The 21,462-nt window shown below is 40.5% G+C and overlaps 1 protein-coding gene across 2 annotated transcripts in view; it reads right to left on the minus strand.

Moving 5' to 3' along the window:
- The window catches only part of FAM83B (family with sequence similarity 83 member B), a 79,179-nt gene that overhangs the window by 40,896 nt on the left and 16,821 nt on the right, over window positions 1-21,462 (minus strand). Inside the window, exons 1-2 of one of the 2 annotated variants that reach the window (XM_069973421.1) lie at window positions 12,100-12,151; window positions 10,050-10,527 (exon numbers count right to left, since the gene is read on the minus strand). In XM_069973421.1, coding sequence (XP_069829522.1) covers window positions 10,050-10,527; window positions 12,100-12,101 — 480 coding nt within the window. In that variant the 5' untranslated portion in view covers window positions 12,102-12,151. Of the gene's footprint in view, window positions 1-10,049; window positions 10,528-12,099; window positions 12,152-21,462 lie in introns of those variants that run through there. The other variant, XM_069973422.1, reaches the window with a different exon arrangement.

The following is a 21,462-nucleotide window of genomic DNA, read 5'->3' on the forward strand; positions in this document are numbered from 1 at the left end:
GTGGTCCCGGAGCGTCAAAATTGGCGCTCCTGGACCGGGCGGCAGCAGGCTGGTAAGATTTAGGCTGGGGAGGGCCTAAACCAATGGCTCTTCCCACCCTGGTGTTACCAGGCTGCTGTCGCTTGGTTTTTAACCCGGCTGGTTCTAAAAATAGGGGGGACCCTATGCGTTTTTTTTTTAAAAATAAATTATTAATTAAAAAAAACGCATAGGGTCCCCCCTATTTTTATAACCAGCCGGGTTAAAAACCAAACGACAGCAGCCTGGTAACACCAGGGTGGGAAGAGCCATTGTTTTAGGCCCTCCCCAGCCTAAATCTTACCAGCCTGCTGCCGCCCGGTCCAGGAGCGCCAATTTTGACGCTCCGGGACCACTGGCACCCGGCTCTTCCCAGTACCCCTGGTGGCATTGGGTACTGGGGTAATAATAGGGGGTTAGTGTTAGCCATTTTATACCGGCTAACACTAGGCCCCAACTTAGTAATGGATTCCGTCTATTAGACGGCTTCCACTACTAAGTCTATAAAGTAAAGAAATAAAGACAAGACACAAGTTTTCAAATTTTTTTATTCAAATAAAAACACCCCCACACCCCTCATTGACCATTTTATTAAAAAAAACATTAAAAAACCGCTGGTCATCGACGTAGTCCACGGAATCCGACGTAATCCCCAGGATACCGATATCTGAAAAACAAAAAGGGAGAAACACACAAAAAACACACAAACAGGAGCACAACACCCATCATTGTGAGCGGTGTTGTGCTCCTTACAGTATGCAGCATCTTTACAGATCGCTGCTTACAGTCTGACCCCCAAGGGGTTAAGGGAGGATGTATTGCATCCCCCTTAACCCCCTGGGGGCCAGACTGATGTCAGACTGCACCCATCCCAGCAAGGAAGGGGTTAAGTGACCCCCCCTTCCTTGCTGGGAGGGGTGCAGTGCTGGGGAGGGGGTGGGGAGAGCTCTATACTCACCTCGATGTGTCCTCTTCGCTGGTCCGCAGCACAATGAAGTCAATGTACTGCGGACCGGCTCTTTATATGTGCGCTCAGCCGATCAGCCAATCAGCTGAGCGCACATATAATTCTAAATGTTTCTTCTAATAATGCTATTGTCATAACATAATTAGAAGAAACATTTGATGTTTTCATTAAAGTTAAGTGATGATTAGTACAGAATGCTCTATTGCCGGCATATGAATTACCGGCTTATGGAGTTTCCTGTACTAATTAATATTTAATTAAGAAAACACATTTTCGTTTAAATAAATTCAGTTTCGTTGGTCAATAATTTAATTCTAACGAATCCATCATTGTGCAATTAAATATACTGTCAAAAAATAAATATATAGATAAATATACATTTATTTATATATTTATTTATTTTAACAGTATATTTAATTGCAAAATGATGGAATCGTTTACATTTAATTATTGAACAATAAAAGGGACTTTATTAGACAGAAAATGTGTTTTATTAATTCAATATATTAACCATGAGACACATCGGCTATAGTGCAGAGGATCGCAAACCCCGGTAATAGCGATTCATGTAAACTGAGTTCCCTGCTTTCCCAGATGCATCCAGAGGTGTTTCCATCACTTTCTTAACATTTTATTTGTTACTTTTAGTTGAACCAGATTTCCAAGTAAATGACCGTATGTTTTGAGCCACATGTCTATTTTTTCCCACGGCCGGAGTTTCACCCGCACATTTACAGCCGCATAAAAAATACAGCCGCACAGTTACATAGTGTGAACCCAGCCTCTATCTGTATCTTACTTGCATATATTCGACTTTTTGATCGCTTTTATCATGCGAGATCAGGAATGGTATATTTTAATAGATTGGGCGATTACACACGTGGCGATACCAAATATGTTTATTTTTAAATTTTTTGTTGTTATTTATATAATGGGAAAAGGGGGTGATTCAAACTTTTAATAGTGGAGGGGATTTTTTATTAATATATATATAGATATATATATATGTATTTTTTTTCCCCTTATATTAATTGAAAGCCCTAGGGGGACTTCTATATTCACAGCACTGATCTCCCATTGAGATCAATGTTGTGTATAAAACAGAGCATTAATTCATTAGATCAGGGCTCTATTATTCTAGCCTGCAGCAGACCAGACACATGGATTGCCAAGCCGTGATCAGCATCATTCTGATGCTGAGTCCCGGCCCGGCCAGGATAATTGATCCCCTGCTCCGGGATCGCATCACCGGGGGGAGATCTGACCACTAGACACAAGGGATGGGGCTAAGAGGACATTTAAATGCAGCTGTCATGTTTGACAGCTGCATGCAACTGTCCTAATTAGCAGGTGCGACGATCGGCTGCACCCACTAACAGCTGTGGTCCCGGGCTGCAGAAAGAAAACAGGATCGCGGCGGTTCAGAGTGTAATCGCAGCGCCACCCCTCTCAACCTCTACACCTGCAGCAGGATGTACCGGTACGTCGTGTGGAGGGAAGAAGTTATATAAATATGACTTAAACAAATAAATAAATATCAAATAAAAAAAATATATGAACTTTCACTTCTTTGCACTAACTGCACAGAAGCACAGTAGTTTTTAGTGCTATTACCACTTTTTAATCAAATTATAAATATTGGGGGAGATTTATCAACAGGGAATTTTTCTAGATGTGTATTTCTTCTTTGGTAAGAATAGACTGGTCTATTTAAAGTGCAATTTATTATCAGGGATAAGCCTGGTCTATTTTATGTGGTGCAGATTTGTTTGTCTCAGAATTGTCTCTTAAGGGTACAAACACACACAGCGTATACGCAGCAGATACGCAGCAGATTTGATGGTGCAGATTTGATGCTGTGTTCAGTTATTTAGATCTAATCTGCTGCGATTCTGCTGCGTATTTGCTGCGTATCGCAGCAGTAAATACGCAGCGTATATGCCGTGTGTGTTTGTACCCTAATAGTCTCATTGGCCCTGGTTCGCCTCCTAGGTAATGAGCATTTTCTTCCCCCTTTTTTTTCAGATACCATTATGCAGAGGATTACATTGGATTCGTTTGGACTAAGTTGATGATTTTAATGTGCAATAAAATAGTCAATGAGGGGTATTTTTTTTTTAATAAAATGTTTTTGGTGTGTTGTGTTTTTTTTTCCATTAAATTACAGACTTAGGTGTGGAAGCCGTCTGATAGACGGAATTCATTACTAAGTCGGGACTTAGTGTTAGCCGGTATCAATTGTCTAACACTACCCCCCCCCCCCATTATTACCCCAGTACCCAATGCCACCAGGGGTACTGTGAAGAGCCAGGTGCCAGTAGTCCCGGAGGGTCAAAATTGGCGCTCCTAGACTGGGGGGCAGCAGGCTAGTATTATTAGGCTGGGGAGGGCCAAAATAAATGGCCCTTCTCACCCTGGTACTACTAGGATGTTGTTGCTTGGCTTTTAGCCTGGCTGGTTATTGAAAAGGGGGGGGGATCCTATGCATTTTTTTTTACTACTTAACCCCTTACACTCCATGGACTGTGTGCACTGCACCCGACCCACAGAGCATACCGGCTCCACATTAGGTGGTGAAATACACGACCTCTAGTGTCGAGTCAGTCTGCGACCCATGTGCGACTATTTTAGTTAGTCGCACATGATGAATCATGCCTACTGTCAACCTAAGCTGAAGTAGGCATGATTGGTGTTTGTGCCGGAAAAGCCGCAAAAGCCGACTTTTCCACTCCAAGAAAAAAGACTTATATTTTTGATAAATGTCCCCCATTGTGTGTGTGTGTAAACAGTATTGTTTGCTAGCTTTACACTCTACAATGTACACCTGGTCCCTGGGTGTAACACAAAAGGTAGCAATTACAAGAAATGCTGGGGGTGCAGTAGCTGGAGAAGCACATGACCACAGATGATGGAGGAAGAAATTGAAATAAGCTGTTCACATGACTTTGGGTCAACATCTAATTGAATGAAAAGCACTATGAGACAAAAAGGGACATAAAAAATCCTACAGGGTAACCACGTGAAGAAAAAAAGTTTTGGGCACTCACCAGTCCAATGTGTTCACATCCAATTTATTTCATTAAAAAACTTCATCTGTGCAGAGAAGGGGGAGTGTAGAGCAGGCACGTCCTCACTGACTGACAACAAGTGTTTTGCGCACATGACACTTCATCAGGTCATTGGTCCCTGAACGGTCGTTGTGCGCCTGAAACACTTGTTGTCAGTCGGTGAGGACGTGCCTGCTCCACACTCCCTACTGAAATAAATCAGATATAAACGCATTGGACTGGTGAGTGCCCGCAACTTTCTTTCTTCACACGTTTAATAAGTATTATACCATAGCCTATACCACAGTCTATTTCCATACTGAGTCCAGGTATCTGAAATTGCCTAATAGTGCTCAGTCATACCTTGTGAAAAATCATGCGGTAGTGATTTAATGAGTCCACATTGTTTTGTTTTTTAACTAAAGGCATGCACATTATTTATACATGTTACATGCTGATCTGAGAAAGAGGGGTACAAGTACAAGTGACGCCTCCGATTTAGGCTCATGGGGGAGAATTGATTAAGTTGCTACATCTTAGTTCTGACCTCAATTTGTTGCACTTCTTTTGTTTCCGATGACACTTGACTGCTTTGCTATGCTCTCAAGGCAGATAACTAAGTGAATGCTGTGTTTCAAGGGCAGTATATGATTAAATGGTTTAACAATAAGTAGATTTTCTTTGAAGGTTGCTGAATAGCTAAAAAAAAATAGAAGAGAGAAAAACTACTATACATCAAAAGGGTTATCCAGCTATCCAGTGTTTTCAGAAAGGTTATATAGATTTGTAATTTACTTCTGTTTAAAAATCTCAAGTCTTCCCATACTAATTATCTGCTGTATGCCCTACAGGGAATATTGTTTTATTTTCATTCTGACACAGTGTTCTCTGCTGCCACCTCTGTCCATCTCAGGAAGTGTCCAGAGCAGCAGCAAACCCCCATAGAAATCCTCTCTGCCTATGGACAGTTCTTGACATGGACAGAGGTGGTAGCAGAGAGCACTTTATTAGACTGAAAAGAAAACTGAAAACACCACTTACTGCAGAACATACAGCAGCTGATAAGTATGGGAGATGTTTAAATAAAAGTTAATTAAAAATCTATATAACTTTCTGAAACCAGTTGATTTGAAAGAAAAAGGTACCCCTTTAACCGGAGTGAGAGAGACAAAAAATTTGGGTTTAAAGGGTATCTGTCAACTCTATATCATGCTCAGAGATGCAGATATGGGTTATGTTCACATGACCTTTTTTCTGTTTCCCTTTTAAAAGGACTGATGTCATTTTGAGGCTGTTGATACACTATTCTACAGTAGTTCAGGCCCTTTTGGGTTTGGTTCTTTTTTGAAGGTTCATTGAATTTCGTAGTAAAGAGGGTGAAAGGACGGTTAAAAAAAAAAAAATGTGTGTGAATAACAAAAAATAATGCTAGTTGTTTGCAAAATAACGTCCGTGAATAATTGATAATTAACCCCTTCACCTCAGCAATCCGTACATATACATTCCTACTGCACATACCCCGTGCAGTAGGAATGTATATATATATACATATATATATACACGTTCCTGACTGAGGGGCTGTAGATGTGTGCGGGACCGCTGCAGTAAGAGTGGCCCCGCACACATCAGTGTCTGGAGATCCCAGCATAATGACAGGCAGCTGTGATTCCACAGCTGTCTGTCATTGACCCCTTAAACGCCGCGATCTATAGCGATCACAGCTTTTAAGGTACTCAGTGACAGGACAAGCTTTTACCCACAGGCAGGGATAAGTCACTTACCTGCGTACTGTTGGATCGGCCATCTGTGCCTAGAATCTGCTCTCAGGCAGGCTCTATGCACAGATCGCTGATAAATAAATAAACATATTATGTATTGTAGCGTGCAGAATTGTCCGATCCATTAAAATATAACATTATTGTCCCCCCACGGTGAACGGCGTAAATGGAAAAAAAAAAAAACACACACACCACGATTAATGATTTTTTAAAATTATATATCAGAAAAAAAAATAATAAAAAGCGATCAAAATTTTTCAGTTACACCAATATGATATTAATAAAAACTAGAGATCATGGCAAAAAAAAGACACCCCAACCAGCCCTGTAGGTGGCTCTTAGAAAGCGGGGAGGAACATTTCAATAATTTGACTAGGGCATCAATGGGCTCTGTCTTGAAGGTGTTAATAATATTTTGATGTTCGTGCAAAAAATGGTCTGCATAGCAAGGTCTGCAGCCCTGAACTCTGACCCAGGAAGTCTCCCTCATCTTCCAAATCATAGAAGATCCACTTCAGGCTGGGGCTTGCATCAGGGGACAGGACTGTGGGAGTAATGTATTGATAGCTGTAACCCCTCTCTCCCCGGACAGATAGTGCTACTATACTGTGCCCACATCTGCCCTGCTCATTCCTTCCTGCTCCCTGCAGTCTCTGTCAGCCCTTGTATTTCCCATCCTCTCCATTCCTGCTATAATGTGCCTGCATTTACACTCAGCTATACACACTGGTGCTATAATGTGCCTGCACTCACACTCAGCTATACACACTGCTGCTATAATGTGCCTACACTTACACTCAGCTATACACACTGCTGTATATAAATTTTCTGTCTCTGGTCTCCTGCACAGCTCTGTGATTCTCACTTCCTGATCACATACCTCTTCCCCATTGCTGTCATGTGACCACAAAGACCTCTGACAGCAGCCCTGCTTCTCTATTCTAGCTTGTTGTACTACACTACTGCATTATGGGGATCTGCAGTTTCATCCTGTATCTACAAACTGCTGCTGTTTTTCAGGTTTATGCACTTTCTATACATTATACTCCACATGTTGATGTAACTTATAATATGACATATTCAGCTGTTTCTGAATGTTTGTTTCATTTGTTTTACATGTTGTTCAGATTTTTTTTAAAAAATCATTATTTTGGGGTGTGGAACCAATTGTCTGCATTTCAGTGATTTCTTATGGGAAAATTTGCTTTGATTTGAGAGTGGATTTGGATTACAAGCGCAGTCCCGGAACGAATTATGCTTGTAATCCAAGGCAACACTGTATATGTTTTTAGAAATAAATAAATACAATATTTTCTACCAGACGAAAATCATGAGAACCCCCCACACACCTGAGATCACTGTTAGTTGTAACTAATACGTACGGTCAATGTTAGACCTGTTCAGCGGAAACATCCACTTTATATTTCTTAACACCTATTTAATATTTCCTACATATTGAGTAATGGTAAATTACTTATTGTAAAGAAAGTGTTTTATAAGGTAACAGTCCTGCTAATTCAAAGGCAATTGCACAATTCATAGGAAAGTAGACCTCTGTTTGGCTATGTTCACACAACGTCAAAAAAAGGAAAAATGCGTCCGCTTTTTGTGTTTAAAAAGACGTCTGTTATTGCATCATTTTAAGGGACTTAAATAAAATGCATTGAAGTCTATGGAATAACGGACGTCTTTTTTCACACATTGTATTGAATGCGTCCGCCTCAAAAGACGTCCCGTCATTCAATACAATGTATGGCTATGTTCACACAACGTCAAAAATAGAGAAAAAGCAGCCGACTTTCATATTTAAAATAACGTCCGTTTTTGCCGCGATTTAACTGACTGCAATGGCAATGCATTGAACTCAATGAGAAGACGGACGTCCAATGCACACAGTGTATTGAATAATGGACGTTTTTGCCGCGGACGTCAAAATAATGAACATGATCATTATTTTTGGACGTCTTTTGCAAATAGCGGACGTTTTTTTATTAGTTGTTCACACACAGTTTTTCTGTCGTCATCGTTCTTTCTCCGTTTTTACTATTAAATTCAATGGACTTTTCAATTAAGCCGCATCCAAAGGCCAATTAGTAACCAAACTAGAATAATGTACAAACACCAGTCATTGCACTAAGGGGAGGCCAGGCTGCTAAATAACGTCCGTTATTTTAGCCTCAAAATAACGGATGTCTTTTTAAACGGAGCTGAAAAAACGTTGTGTGAACATAGCTTATATTGTGCATTACATATAAAAGCATAAAATAAGCTTGTCTCTCTCTCCGGTCATGGGGCCATCCCCCGAGAACTGCTGAGTTAAAGCAAAATGCATATGAATTTTCCTCCTTATTGGGATTTCTTTGTAGGTTCACTCATTCTTTATACAAACTCGTTGTTAGGATCACTACCTTGTTCTACCTACATTACACAAAACTTATATTAGAAGCCAACCTTACCGAAACAAAAAACAAAAATAGGGCAACAAACCAGATAAAAACCTATCATCCCCTTGATAAATACCCAGTAACAAATCACTAGGCATTTATTAAGTCCGGCGTTTTTTACGCCGGACGTAAAAATTCCCCCGCAGCTCCGGTGCTACGGAGATTTATGTAGAGGCGGAATGCCTCTACATAAATCCCGTGCGCGCCGTTGCGCACCGCCGAAAACCTACGCCAGCTGAGGACTGGAGTAGGTTTTCGGCGTACATTTTGGCGTACACTCTGAGTCCGCGCCCTCCGTTCCGCCCACTCTCCGCCCCTTTTCGGCCCCCTTTCCGCCCCCTGGCGTACTCGGCGGAAAGTGCCGATTTGCGAATATTTTATTCGCAAATCCGCCATTTTTGCTTAAAAAGAGACGCAAATCGGCACTTTCCGCCGAAAATCATCCATTCGCCGGATGATACATGTGGCCCTAATTAGTTTTAATAAAGGTCTAAAAGAATCTACCCAAATATTCCATCAAACCATAAACACAACAAACAATAAACATAAAAAATAGGGGGGGGGGCAACCCACAAACAATATAATACATATTTGATATTATATCACAAAATAATGGCAGCCGTTTGCTCCCCAGATAAATTACCACTGGAACACAACAATACATCTATATACACCGACATAGAAACATATACATATATACACGCCAAGGTAAGTATTTAGAATCAATAATGTAAACTGATGCTCCAATTATAGAGGGCCAATACTGTAATCAATGTGTAAATTGTGAACTAATTAATATCAATTGTGTTGCTAAGACTAATTGTGTAAAATGTGCCTGTTAACATGTACTGCGTTTTCGTTTGGAAACTATTGAAGGGGTAATTTAAAAAAAAAAAATGATATATATATTTAAAAAGCACTTGTGTCTTCCAGTACTTATCAGCTGCTGTATGTCCTACGGGAAGTGGTGTATTCTTTCCAGTCTGGAGAGCAGGAGAGGTTTTCTATGGGGATTTTCTGCTGCTCTGGACAGTTCCTGTCATGGACAGAGGTGGCAGCAGAGAGCATTGTGTCATACTGGAAAGAATACACCACTTCCTGCAGGACATACGGCAGCTACTAAGTACTGGAAGACAAGATTTTTTAAATAGAAGTAAATTACAAATCAATGGCACTTTCTGGTACCAGTTGATCTGATTTTTTTTTTTGCTGAACTTTCCCTTTAAAAAAAAAAATTAAATTAAAATATACCTTCCTTAGGGTATATTCACACGAACGGGCTCGCAGTGAGATTCTCGCTGCGAGCCCGGCAGGTCCTGGCAGTTCCCATACACTACATACTTGCGCAGCGAGTATGTAATTCTGCCGCCCTTAACCCCTTCTGCTCCCGGCCGTCTCCCCCGCTGTAAGCATACTTTACCATACTTTAGACCGCAGCAAGTATGTAGTGTAGTGGGAACTGCCAGGACCTGCCGGGCTCACAGCGAGAATCTCGCTGCGAGCCCGTTCGTGTGAATATACCCTTAATAATTATGGTGCTTGAAAGACTTATTGTAAGCTAAAAGAAAAAAAAAAAAACAGTGTATGGAAAGGTCAAAAGGTCAGAGAAAGGTCAAAAGTTTTTATTAGTCAGAGTCTGGGTGTTCAGACCATGACTAATTAGTAGTATAAACGGAGGGGGGCACCTCTTCCTGCTTTGTGTCTGTGGCCTAGACAAACTGCATAGACTTACATTAGAAATCACATGACACAGTCCCAGGAGTGAATGGATGTGACATAAATCAGTTTTTCTTACCTTTCTAGCCTCTTTGATACTCTTCCTGACCATTTCTTTGATGGTGAGTGGATGCCCTCTCGGTGGATGAAAATAAAGGTTGACATCCGTAGCTCCTATTTGTCCCGGCGCTACATACGGCCAACCGAGGTCAAGATTTGGTGCTTCTACATCAGACTCCATAGGCCAGTAAGTCCCAGAAGATGAGGTATCATCCGTCGTCTCTCCTTGGGGAGGGTCATCACTGTCCACTGGCTTCTGGATATGTTTTGTGATATAATTCAGTTCATCTTCTGCCAGGAATTCTGTAGCTCGTTCCTTAACAAGAAACTCCTGATATGAAGCAATTCCACCGTCAATCAGAGCATCGATGGCCACTCGATACCATTCCTTGTAGTGGGGCTCTATAATGCTTTCGCTCCTGCCTTCATCATGTAAAGATGAAAGCAAGGACAGTGTATCCACCAGTGCAGACATTTTGAAAAATTGGATCAAAAACCTAGACCCAAAAACACATAAAAATATTGTTAGAAGATGCAGTTTTTTTATGACATGACAATTAATGGAAAAGGTCTATTATATTAAACAGTGAGAAATTTATTGCAGCTGCCCCATTAAAATAAATATATTAGAAGTTTAACCCCTTCGTGACCAAGGTCATTGATGCCCGGATGTCCAGGTCAAATTGAAGCCTAAGATCAATAACGCTTTTATTCTTCCATCTACCGGTCTGGTTCTGGTGTCAGTTTTTGCACCATAATCTCTAGTTTTTATTGGTATCATATTGGCGTAAGAGAAAAATTTTGATTTGTAAGAATTTTTTCTAATATATAATTTTAAAAAAATAAGCAATCCTGTTTGTTTGTTTTTTTTCCCGCTTTTCATTTACGCTGTTCACCGTGCGGGGACAATGTTGTTATATTTTATTAGATCAGACAATTTCACACGCTTCATTATACAATATATTAGTTTTTTTATGTTTTTTTTAATATTTCTATTTGTATAATGGGAAAGGGTTAATATAAATCTTTTTATTATTGTTTTAAAACTTTTATTTATTTATTTTTACACATTTTGTATTGCATATATAATTATGAATGTTATGCCATAGCATAGCATTCATCAGTATTATCAGCGATCTGTACATAGAGTCTGCCTGAGAGCAGACTCTATGCACAGAACAAAGATCAAACAGGATTGAGGTAAGTGGCTTACCCACGCCTGCCGGTAAAAGTGATCGGAACCCCCATATGCTGCAGGGGTCCCTATCAGTCAGTGACAGGTCCTTGTCCTGTCACTGACTATCTTGAATGTTGTGATCGCTGTGCCTCACTGTGTTTAAGGCGGTTAATGACAGGCAGCTGTGTCACCACGGCTGCTTGTTATTTCCTGGTGACAGTATTGTGTGCAGGGCCAATCGCATTGAAACAGCCCTGCACACAATCAAACCCCTTCAAAGTCAGGAACGTTTATATACGGAGTACGTGCAGCAGGAATATCTATAGCCATGTGACGTGAAGGGGTTAAACAATGTAAGTGTTTTCGAAGAGGTACATTATTATATACCATTAACAATAGACTGTCTGTTTATTGAGCCTATCCAATAGCATCATTGATTTAATGGTATTCATACAGAATGTAGGTACAATGCACAGGGAATGTAGGGAAGCTTATTGTCAGCACAATTGGGTTATCCGAAAATTTGCACAATACAAGGGAAAACAAAGCGTAATGATTATCCATGTTCAGTAATGTATAGACATTCCTTCCGTTGATCACACCCAGTCTTTTATGATATTTTTATCACTATAATCAATGCTAGCAGCTGCAATATGTTCAGATCGCATCAACATATCAAGAATTATGGCTCCAGATGGTACGCGCTCAAAGACAGTTGCTAAGGTTTTCTAACAATTGGATAACAACAGTAACTGACTTATTAGTCATATGGTTAAACCGTCCATTTTATGGTTTTATATTGCACAAAAAGACAAGGTTCAATATACAATATTACTTTATGAGGTTAGAGGTATTGATGAAGCTATTGTTAGCTGAGAACCACCGGCCATACATTTTAGAGAGCTGTTGGCTGAATGTTTTTCTCGACAGCTATTCCAAAAACATGTGTTCTTAATGGGAAGAGAAACCTTTGTCTTGCAGTGGTCCATCTTCCCCCCAAAAAACATAAAAATCAGACATGTTAAAATCCATCGTCAGCAATGTCTTCTAATGGGGGAAATTCAGGAGGCCCCTATACACATTGGATGATTGAAGACCAGATCAAAGACAGCAGGTTCACAGGAGTTTAAAGGGGTTATCCAGTGCTACAAAGACATGGCCACTTTCTTCCAGAGACAGCACCTCTCTTGTCTCAAGTTCAGGTGTGGTTTGTAATTAAAAGAGATGAGCAAAGCATCTGGAAATTCGTTTCGCAAGCTTCACAAATTTTGAGTCAAAATTTGTTAATATTCACGAAATGAATCTTAACAAATTTCAATAAAGCAGCCAAACTATAGTAGCTACAATACTGGGACTATTATAGAAGGGGGAATTTGTTAACACATATTCTTGTAAAAGTACCAAAAATTCAAAAAAAAAATAAATAAAAATCGATTAGTCACTCATCCAATCAAATGAAACCTAACTTTTATAACACAGTAGGAGTGGAGTGCGAGCACTGATTATGTAAGGCGCACGCTCCATTCCCTGATCCCAGTAACTTGGCATAACTCAACAGGAGTGTACAGGGCCCAGTGAGTGAATAATATGGACAGTGTCCTCACTTGCCCCAATGAATTCCTATAGGCCCCGAGGTACTTAGTAAACTGGACACTTGGTTAGTAGCTATAACAAACAATCCACCACAATCAGCCCTCCTATCCTCTCCTCTCCGTCCTTATATCACTCTGTTAGTCTCTCACTGCTTTCTTCTCCTCTCTGTCCCTATATCACTCTGTTAGTCTCTCCCTGCTCTGCTGTAACTGCCTGCTGCCATCCAGCTCTCTCCTCCACACACAGCCGACTGGCCACCTCCGTTACAGAACCTCCTTATATAGGGGGGGGGGGAGGTGCTGACTTGACAGAGGGACCTGCAGCTGATTGGACGGGCACTAGGGTTTATGGGTAATCCCTTTCCCCCGCCCAGTGACACTCCAGACAGCATTTAGTTTTTGGCAATTTCCTTAGCAAACTGGCGGGGATTCACTTTGCAGAACGGATCGAATTGACGTCCCGATTCGCAGCAAATTGTGTTTCGATGAATTCGCTTTGTTCATCTCTAGCAATTAAGCTCCATTCACTTCAAAGGAACCAATTTACAAAACCCCAACCGAACTAAAGACAAGAGCAGTGCTGTGTCTGGAATAAAGTGGTCATGTTTTTGTCGTGTAGGATAACCCCTTTAATGTGTACGGCCACTTTAAGATTGCTTTTAATAAGCAAAATAAGAAAAGTAATTTTTAATGAATAGGTCAGAGACAACATTTAGCACTGAATAATCACTCACACACCAGACACATCGATTTTTTTCCTACAATAAACTTCTTTTTTACATCTACTGATTTTCCTGCTCGTTGAGTCTTTATTTACTTGTCTGAAGTGATAACATGGAATATGACTGATTACAGCTATGATTAAGTCTCTAGCAATGCGGCTATGGATGACACGTCTTCATTGTTGGTAGGGATTAGTTGCTGCAGTCCTGTGTTATTTTAAGCATGGGGCCCCATATGTAATATAATTGTATGACAATCAATAAGCCTATAAACATTTGTTAAAGTGTAACTGTTGTTAAAAAAAAACTTTTGACATGTCGTAGAGACATAAAATAACAAACAGGAGAGGCCATTGCTAGTGTGGGAATGCTAGAGTAGGGACCTTCTCTCTGAGGACACCTTAACGTGGTGACATGGTACACTCTTTAACATGGTAACATGGTACACTCTGTAACGTGGTGACATGGTTTGCTAAGATCCTCATTTTTTATATCCATAGAGCAGGTTTCTATTGCGTGTACGCCACGGGGAGTATGTACGATAAGCACTTGCACCTGTAGGTTGCTGTTGCACTTTTTGGTTTTTGTCTGTACTTTAGCGACATGCAGTGTGCAACCTACAGAGGCAACCTCCAGAGTCATTGGTGTGCTTCCAATTTCTGTTCTTTTTATGTCATAGAAACATGTTAAAAGTTTTGATCATTCCTGATCTGAATGTTTAGATCTGTACTGATCAGGAGAATGGTCTTCTCCCCACTCTGAGTTAGAAAAAGAGTAGGGCTCCATAGAGCTCCATTGTAAGTCTGACTCTTTTTTTCTAACACAGAGCGGGGAGCAGATAGCACTGCAGAACAGTCCTCTTCTCGCTCACTCTCCCATTCGGTACAGGTCTGAACACTCCGACTTGGACTGATCAAAACTTTTGACATGTATCTATGACATGTCAAAAGTTTTTTGTAACTACAGTCACACTATAATTTCTTGTCACTACTGTAAATACAGATACATTTCTTATTTCTTATCTCAGGTATAGCTTCAGAAGATATGATTTACTTTTAGAGATGATCGAACAGGGCCGAGGTTAAGGGTAATACAAACCCGAACCATCGGCATTTGACTCCCGCTGCCTTCCAGTTCCGTGGGAAAGGTGGAGACAGCTGTATCCCTGTTTTCTAGGCGGTACTTGGGCTGTCTCCACCTTCCCCACGGAACGGGAAGGCAGCTGGAGTCAAATGCCGATGGTTCGGGTTCGTTCAATCATCTGTATTTACTTGAAGATACAGCAAAACATTATGGAGACATTGACCTAAAATTCGAGACGATGACGCGTATGTTGATGACATGGGAAAGATAACCTCACCCTTTCTGCATCTTTCTCTAATGCAACATTAGAAGCCTTGAGAAATTGCACCATCATCAAAGGGTAATTTTAATAAGCCATTACACTTTATTTTAACTCATAAATGATCAAAGGAGCTTTGAAACATGTATGGTAAATATTTCATTGACAAACTGCAGTGTTTCAGGATGTAAAAGATAAGAGAGTATTGTGGAATGCCGGCTATGTGACGTAAGGGTAAGCCCCTATTGCTCTCATGCTAAGGGCTCGACATTCAGGTTATTTCAACCTGAAAATTCAAAGAAACAGAAAAGATGTCAAAACACATAGTTCCATACCTTCTACAAATATGTCTTTTATAATATGTGAAGGCTATAGTTAAGGGTGAATGCAAGCATCTAGGCTGTGATAAATGGGGACAATTCAGTACTGAATGCAAGAATGCAGGGGGGGGTGGGGCGTAATTTATCACACTGACACCATGGTCTGAAAAACTAGTATTTGGTTCCAACCCCCTAATAAAGCATTCTAAAAATAAGAAAAAAATAATTTGTATACATAAATTTCTTACATGTAAGTCGAGAAAACTGCCCCCCCCCCCCCCATCACATATATCAGGCAACTGATGACAAAAATGCATTAGTTGTCATCAGTTTTTTTTTTCCCCATAGGAAAGTTCTTGAACAGGACAAATGGGCGAAAGATGCATGACCAGGGGCGTAACTAGAAAGGGCTAGGCCCCATAGCATACTTTTGATTGCCCCCCCTCCTTCCCCCATCCCACTGTAGGTAATCCCCCTGTTTGCTAACCCTCCGCCCAGTACATAGTATATGTTGGGCCTCACTTCTAGTATCCCCTCCCAGTAGATAGTGCTTGCCATGGTAGACATCTCCACTAGTGTCCTCCACGGTAGACATTTCCCCTAGTGTCCTCCATGGTAGGCATCTCCCCTAGTGTCCTCCATGGTAGACATCTCCCTTAGTGTCCTCCATGGTAGACATCTCCCCTAGTGTCCTCCATGGTAGACATTTCCCCTAGTGTCCTCCATGGTAGGCATCTCCCTTAGAGTCCTCCATGGTCCCCCATGTACATAGTGTCCCCCAAAATAGACAGCTCCCCTATTATCCTACCCCCCTCCCACACACACACACACACTCCCAGTACAAAGTGTCTCCCATGGTAGGCATCTTCCTTGGTAGCAAGATGACAGCTCAGGAGGCTATGGCAGTAGTTACGCCCCTGTGCAAGACGGGGTTTCCTACCTGTCCTTTCCGGTGATCAAGCGCCCAGACTGAAGCACCGGATATTTTGGAATCAGACTTTATAGCAGTCGCTGAGGGAGGTTGCTTTTTTATACTTAAAAATATTGGATTATATTGGCTTAATAAATTGTGGCTGACGATTTCCCAAACTGGCAATTGTAATTGTAGCCATGTTGGTTGTTACCTTCTCAGAAGCTGACGGTGGACTGCCACTTTGTTATTTATTAAATATACGGACAATGTTAGTGTCTGAGAAACAGAAGCAAAAGTGACAACCTAGATCCCTGAAGTTCCCTTTGTAGACTTTACTTGTGGCTCTAATATTTGACTCACTCATGGACAGAGTTTGCAGGAAATCCTTAAAGTAAAAAATTACTTCCCGCGTACATGAGAGAAATGTCAAGTAATCTCAACCAAGACTGATTAAAGGCCTTTATAGAGGACTTACATTCTTGGCACTGTTCAGAGATTTCTTACTGGAAATCTGACACTACATTCCAAGCCAAGGGCCATTCTAGTCAATGTCAGTCTGCGTAGAATGTTATGTCAGATTTCCAGTATTTGAGGTGTCAGCACTTTTCAGATCTCTCTCATTCTGTAACTCAGTAGTGGTCAGAGATCTCAGACTTCTCTAATGTGCTCTCACATCTATTATATTGGATTGTTACGACTGGACATAAAACTGGTTGTTTAAAACAAAAATAAATCATAATGGTCTAGCCATAATATTTGTTGAATATTGCTATGTTGACCCTAGTCTGATCCTACTAAGAACATCATCCTTATTTCATATTGACAGCATTGGAGAATCCGGGAAGCAGCCTACCAGAGCTGCTGCGGGGATTTATAAATTCATTGTTGGAATTAGTTCACACATGAGGGGGCTTTATCAAGAGCTTTGCGCCTATTTTTAGACAAATAATTGGATTTTTTTGCCCAGTTTTGTCTAATTTGTCTATTTATGAACCAGTTTTCGACAGACGAATATTTTTTTATATGCAACTTTTTTTTTTTTAATCTGCCCGTTTTGAGTATTCACCAAAAATTTTCCATAATGCGGGATTTGAACTCAATTTATCATTTGGGACATTTGCAACTGGTGCAGGCCTCTGTCTGGTCAGTATCAGGTGAATGTTTGCAATTTTTTTGCAATTATGAAATAATGTTTATGTTTAGCTGGCGTCCCATTAAATAAATAAATAAATAAATAAATAATTAAAGACAGACATACTTACCTACCTCTGCATCTCTTGGTGTCATCTTGCTCTCACTTGTCCTGCCTCTTCCTACTTCTAATGCTCCCTTTACAGGGAGCAATTATCGTTCAAATCTGCGCAATAACGATCACAGTTAAGCGATAATTTGCTCATGTAAATACAGTTAATGATCAAGCAAGGAGCGAGAAATCGCCAATTGAGGTCTTTCAATGCATTCTCGTCACTGGTCACTCGCTGATAATTTGCAATAAATTGAGAATAAAAAACAAAATGTCGCTTCAAAATCGTTATGCAATCAATTGAGCAATTTATTGCTCTGTGTAAAAGGATTATTAGTCGTTGAATGATAAGGCTGTCACTGCAGAGTCCAGTTCAGAAGTAAGAAGAAGAGTGACAGGTGAGGAACCTGACAACATTACAGTGGAAGCTGTTGGGGACTGAGGTAGGTAAGTACGTCTTTTTCTTTTTTCACAGCACCATCAGCCATATGAACATTTTGGTCCCTATATATATATATATATATATATATATATATATATATATATATATATATATATAATTTTTTTTATTTATTTTGTTTACTTCTGGAGACTGAATTACTTGTGGGCTCTGATGTCTGTATAAATTATGCAGCATATTGTTTAATGTATTTTGGGGTCTGACATTAAGAGTTTGCTGTGTTTCATATACAGTACCCCAGGGCTAAGATGGGTGGGGAACTCTCAGCATCAGACTCAGCTCAAATGTTCTTGTACAAAATCTCTTCATGTTATTTGTATTCCTCTCTATTCCATGTTTCCTAGTTTGCCCTTACACTAATCGCTCTTGACCCTTGAAGTAACAGGATTTAAATTCTTCTTCTGTAAATATCTGTAGGGTATGTGTTTTAAAGATGGATGAGATACAGTAAATCTGCCTCTATGCCTCTATGTATTTGACAAAGTAATGCTACAAATGTTTGTTTGTTTCTTTTTAGCTTTGAAAAAGCTTCTTTTTTTTTTAATAAAGGGTATTTCCTAGTGTGATGGATGGCATGTTTATTTTTCAACAACCCTTAACCCCTTAAGGACAGAGCCAATTTCGATTTTTGCGTTTTAGTTTTTTCCTCCTTGTGCTTAAAAGGCAATAGCACTTGCATTTTTCCACCTAGAAACCCACATGAGCCCTTATTTTTTCGTCACTAATTGTACTTTGCAATGACAGGCTGAATTTTTGCATAAAGTACACTGCGAAACCAGAAAAAAATTCAAAGTGTGGTGAAATTGAAAAAAAAAGCATTTTGTTTATTTGGGGGAAATGTGTTTTTACGCCATTCGCCCTGGGGTAAAACTGACTTGTTATGCATGTTCCTCAAGTCGTTACGATTAAAACGATATGTAACATGTATAACTTATATTGTATCTGATGGCCTTTAAAAAATTTAAACCATTGTCAACAAATATACGTCACTTAAAATCGCTCCATTCCCAGGCTTATAGCACTTTTATCCTTTGGTCTAAGGGGCTGTGTGAGGTGTCATTTTTTGCGCCATGATGTGTTCTTTCTATCGGTACCTTGATTGCGCATATATGACTTTTTGATCGCTTTTTATTACAATTTTTCTGGATTTGATGGTATTTTTTTGCGCTGACGCCGTTTACCGAGCGAGATCAGGAATGTGATTAATTAATAGTTCGGGCGATTACGCACGCGGCGATAGCAAACATGTTTGTTTATTTATTTATTTTTTTACTTTTATTTATAACCTGGGAAAAGGGGGGTGATTCAGACTTTTATTAGGGGAGGGGGCTTTTTACTATTAACAACACTTTTTTTTTTACTTTAACACTTATACTAGAAGCCCCCCTGGGGGACTTCTAGTATAAGTGCTTTGATCTCTCATAGAGATCTCTGCAGCATAGATATGCTGCAGAGATCCATGAGATAGGCACTCGTTTACTTCCGGCTGCTGCAGCCGGAAGTAAACGAGTGCCGAGCCAGGGACGGCGCCATCTTGGAGCGGTCCCCAGCCGGCTTCAGAAACGGAGATCGCTCCTCCGGGATAACATCCCGGGGGAGCGATCTCCGCCACTAGACACCAGGGAACGGCTGAATCCGGTAATCGGACGCAGCTGTCATGTTTGACAGCTGCATCTGATTACTGTATTAGCGGGCACGGCGATCGGACCGTGCCCGCTAATACCTACGGTCCCGGGCTACAAGCGGCACCCGGGACCGCCGCGGTTCAGAGCGGGGTCGCCGCGCGGCCCCGCTCTGAATGTCCTTACCGGCATCAGGGCGTAAATTTACGCCCGATGTCGTTAAGGGGTTAAATACTATAGATGTCAACTGTCTCTAAACTAAAGGCCCTATTCCACTAACAGATCTGACGACAGATTATCTGCCAAAGATTTGAAGCCAAACCCAGGAGTGGATTTGAAAAGAGGAAAAATCTCAGTCTTTCCTTTATGACCTGATCTCTGATTATAGTCTGTTCCTTGGTTTGGCTTCAAATCTTTGGCAGATAATCTGTCGTCAGATCTGTTGGTGGAATAGGGCCTTAAGATACTGATAAGACACTGCCACGTCTTCAGGGCTTCTGTCAGTTTCATTATATTTTTCAACGAAAGATGTTCAATACAACACATTTTTACAGAAAAACATAAATCCTGCTTAAACATCCTAGCCTTCTTTAAGGTCTGGGGAACAGGTCTGCTATATATTGTCAAATGATATTGTCGTTTTGCTAGTGACTCCAACCACAACTCGCAACCACAATTGATAAAATTATAAAACAACAGTAGCATGAATGTTGACTCTATGACTTCAGGGCATAGAGGACACATAGTCCTGCAAAGTAATTTTTTTTCTTTTAAAGCCGGTGCTCATAAAAAGGGGCCTTTCCACAAAACTCTGTTATCTTTGGACCAGACCACTTTAAATGGGCATTGCCACTTTAAAAAAAATTGGGCACTTGTTAGAAGCAGGAGAAACATTACCTTTTCACTGCCTCACTGTTTGCAAGAGATGGTCCCCAATGTAAGGGCCGTATTACACTGGATGATTATCAGTCGAAAAATCATTAGATCGTTTGGATTGTTTTGTGTAACAGAAGGAGACGATTAAACAACCAACTAGAAATCATTGATCGTTTGATAGAATCTGGACCTATTTTTACTGTTGATTGTTCACAAATTTTAACACGTTGTTCGGTCATTCCCTGGTCAATCAGCCAGGAAAAGACGAGCACAAGAACGGCCGTAAGTAGCGATCATCGTCCTGTGTAGTAGGGTGAACGGTTTAAGATCATTTGTCATAGCGGTCTTTGAGATCGTTAATCGCTGAAAAATCCTCCCATGTAATAAATCTCTAAGTGTATGGAGCCCTTCTCCTACAGCAACATGGAGATAGAAGGGAGCTGAGGAGTAAAGGGCTTAACTGAGCGCTTCCCCAACTTTGTGTAATGATCAGTAAGGGTCTGACTAACCAGACCCCAACTGATCAAACTTTTAACAGGTCTTTGAACAAAAGTTTTTGTTGGTGTTGTTTTTTTGTTTTTTTTTATTAAATTTTAAGTAGGAGCCGTAACTATAATGATTTTATGTAACAGGTTAAGAACTGGCCCCCTAAACTGACGATGAAGACAATTTTTCAGCCTTCTTCAGCCACCGGTAATCAAATGCCGCGCTCCTCCGGCATTGCAACCCGAGCATGCTTGAGGTTTACTCATCTCTAACAAGAGAATAAATTTACATCAGGCTACATATATCCAAGATTTTTAGCAGACACATCACTGGATAATAATATGTTCTATGTCTGGACAACTCCTTCTATATTCAGTATGAAATGATGTCCAAATTGACCAATCATATTCATGAAGTTAAAGCTAAAACCTGATTAAGGTCAGTATTTGGAGCCAAGACCATTAGTGGGTCCAATACTCAGAAAAATGTGTAAACCTTTTATTATAGTTTATAACATTTAAAGGTAAAGTGGACCAGCACTACTCATAGATCAGCACGTGTATGAAGAAGCAAATCATGTAGAACTACAGGGTGCTCTTCCTACTAGAGAGGCAGTAAGCTATGGAATCTGGTAGTACAGAAGAGAAAATCGGAGGCACTCACCACATGAAGTCTTCTT

Source organism: Dendropsophus ebraccatus, chromosome 6 (assembly GCF_027789765.1).
Source record: "Dendropsophus ebraccatus isolate aDenEbr1 chromosome 6, aDenEbr1.pat, whole genome shotgun sequence".
NCBI lineage: Eukaryota > Metazoa > Chordata > Amphibia > Anura > Hylidae > Dendropsophus > Dendropsophus ebraccatus.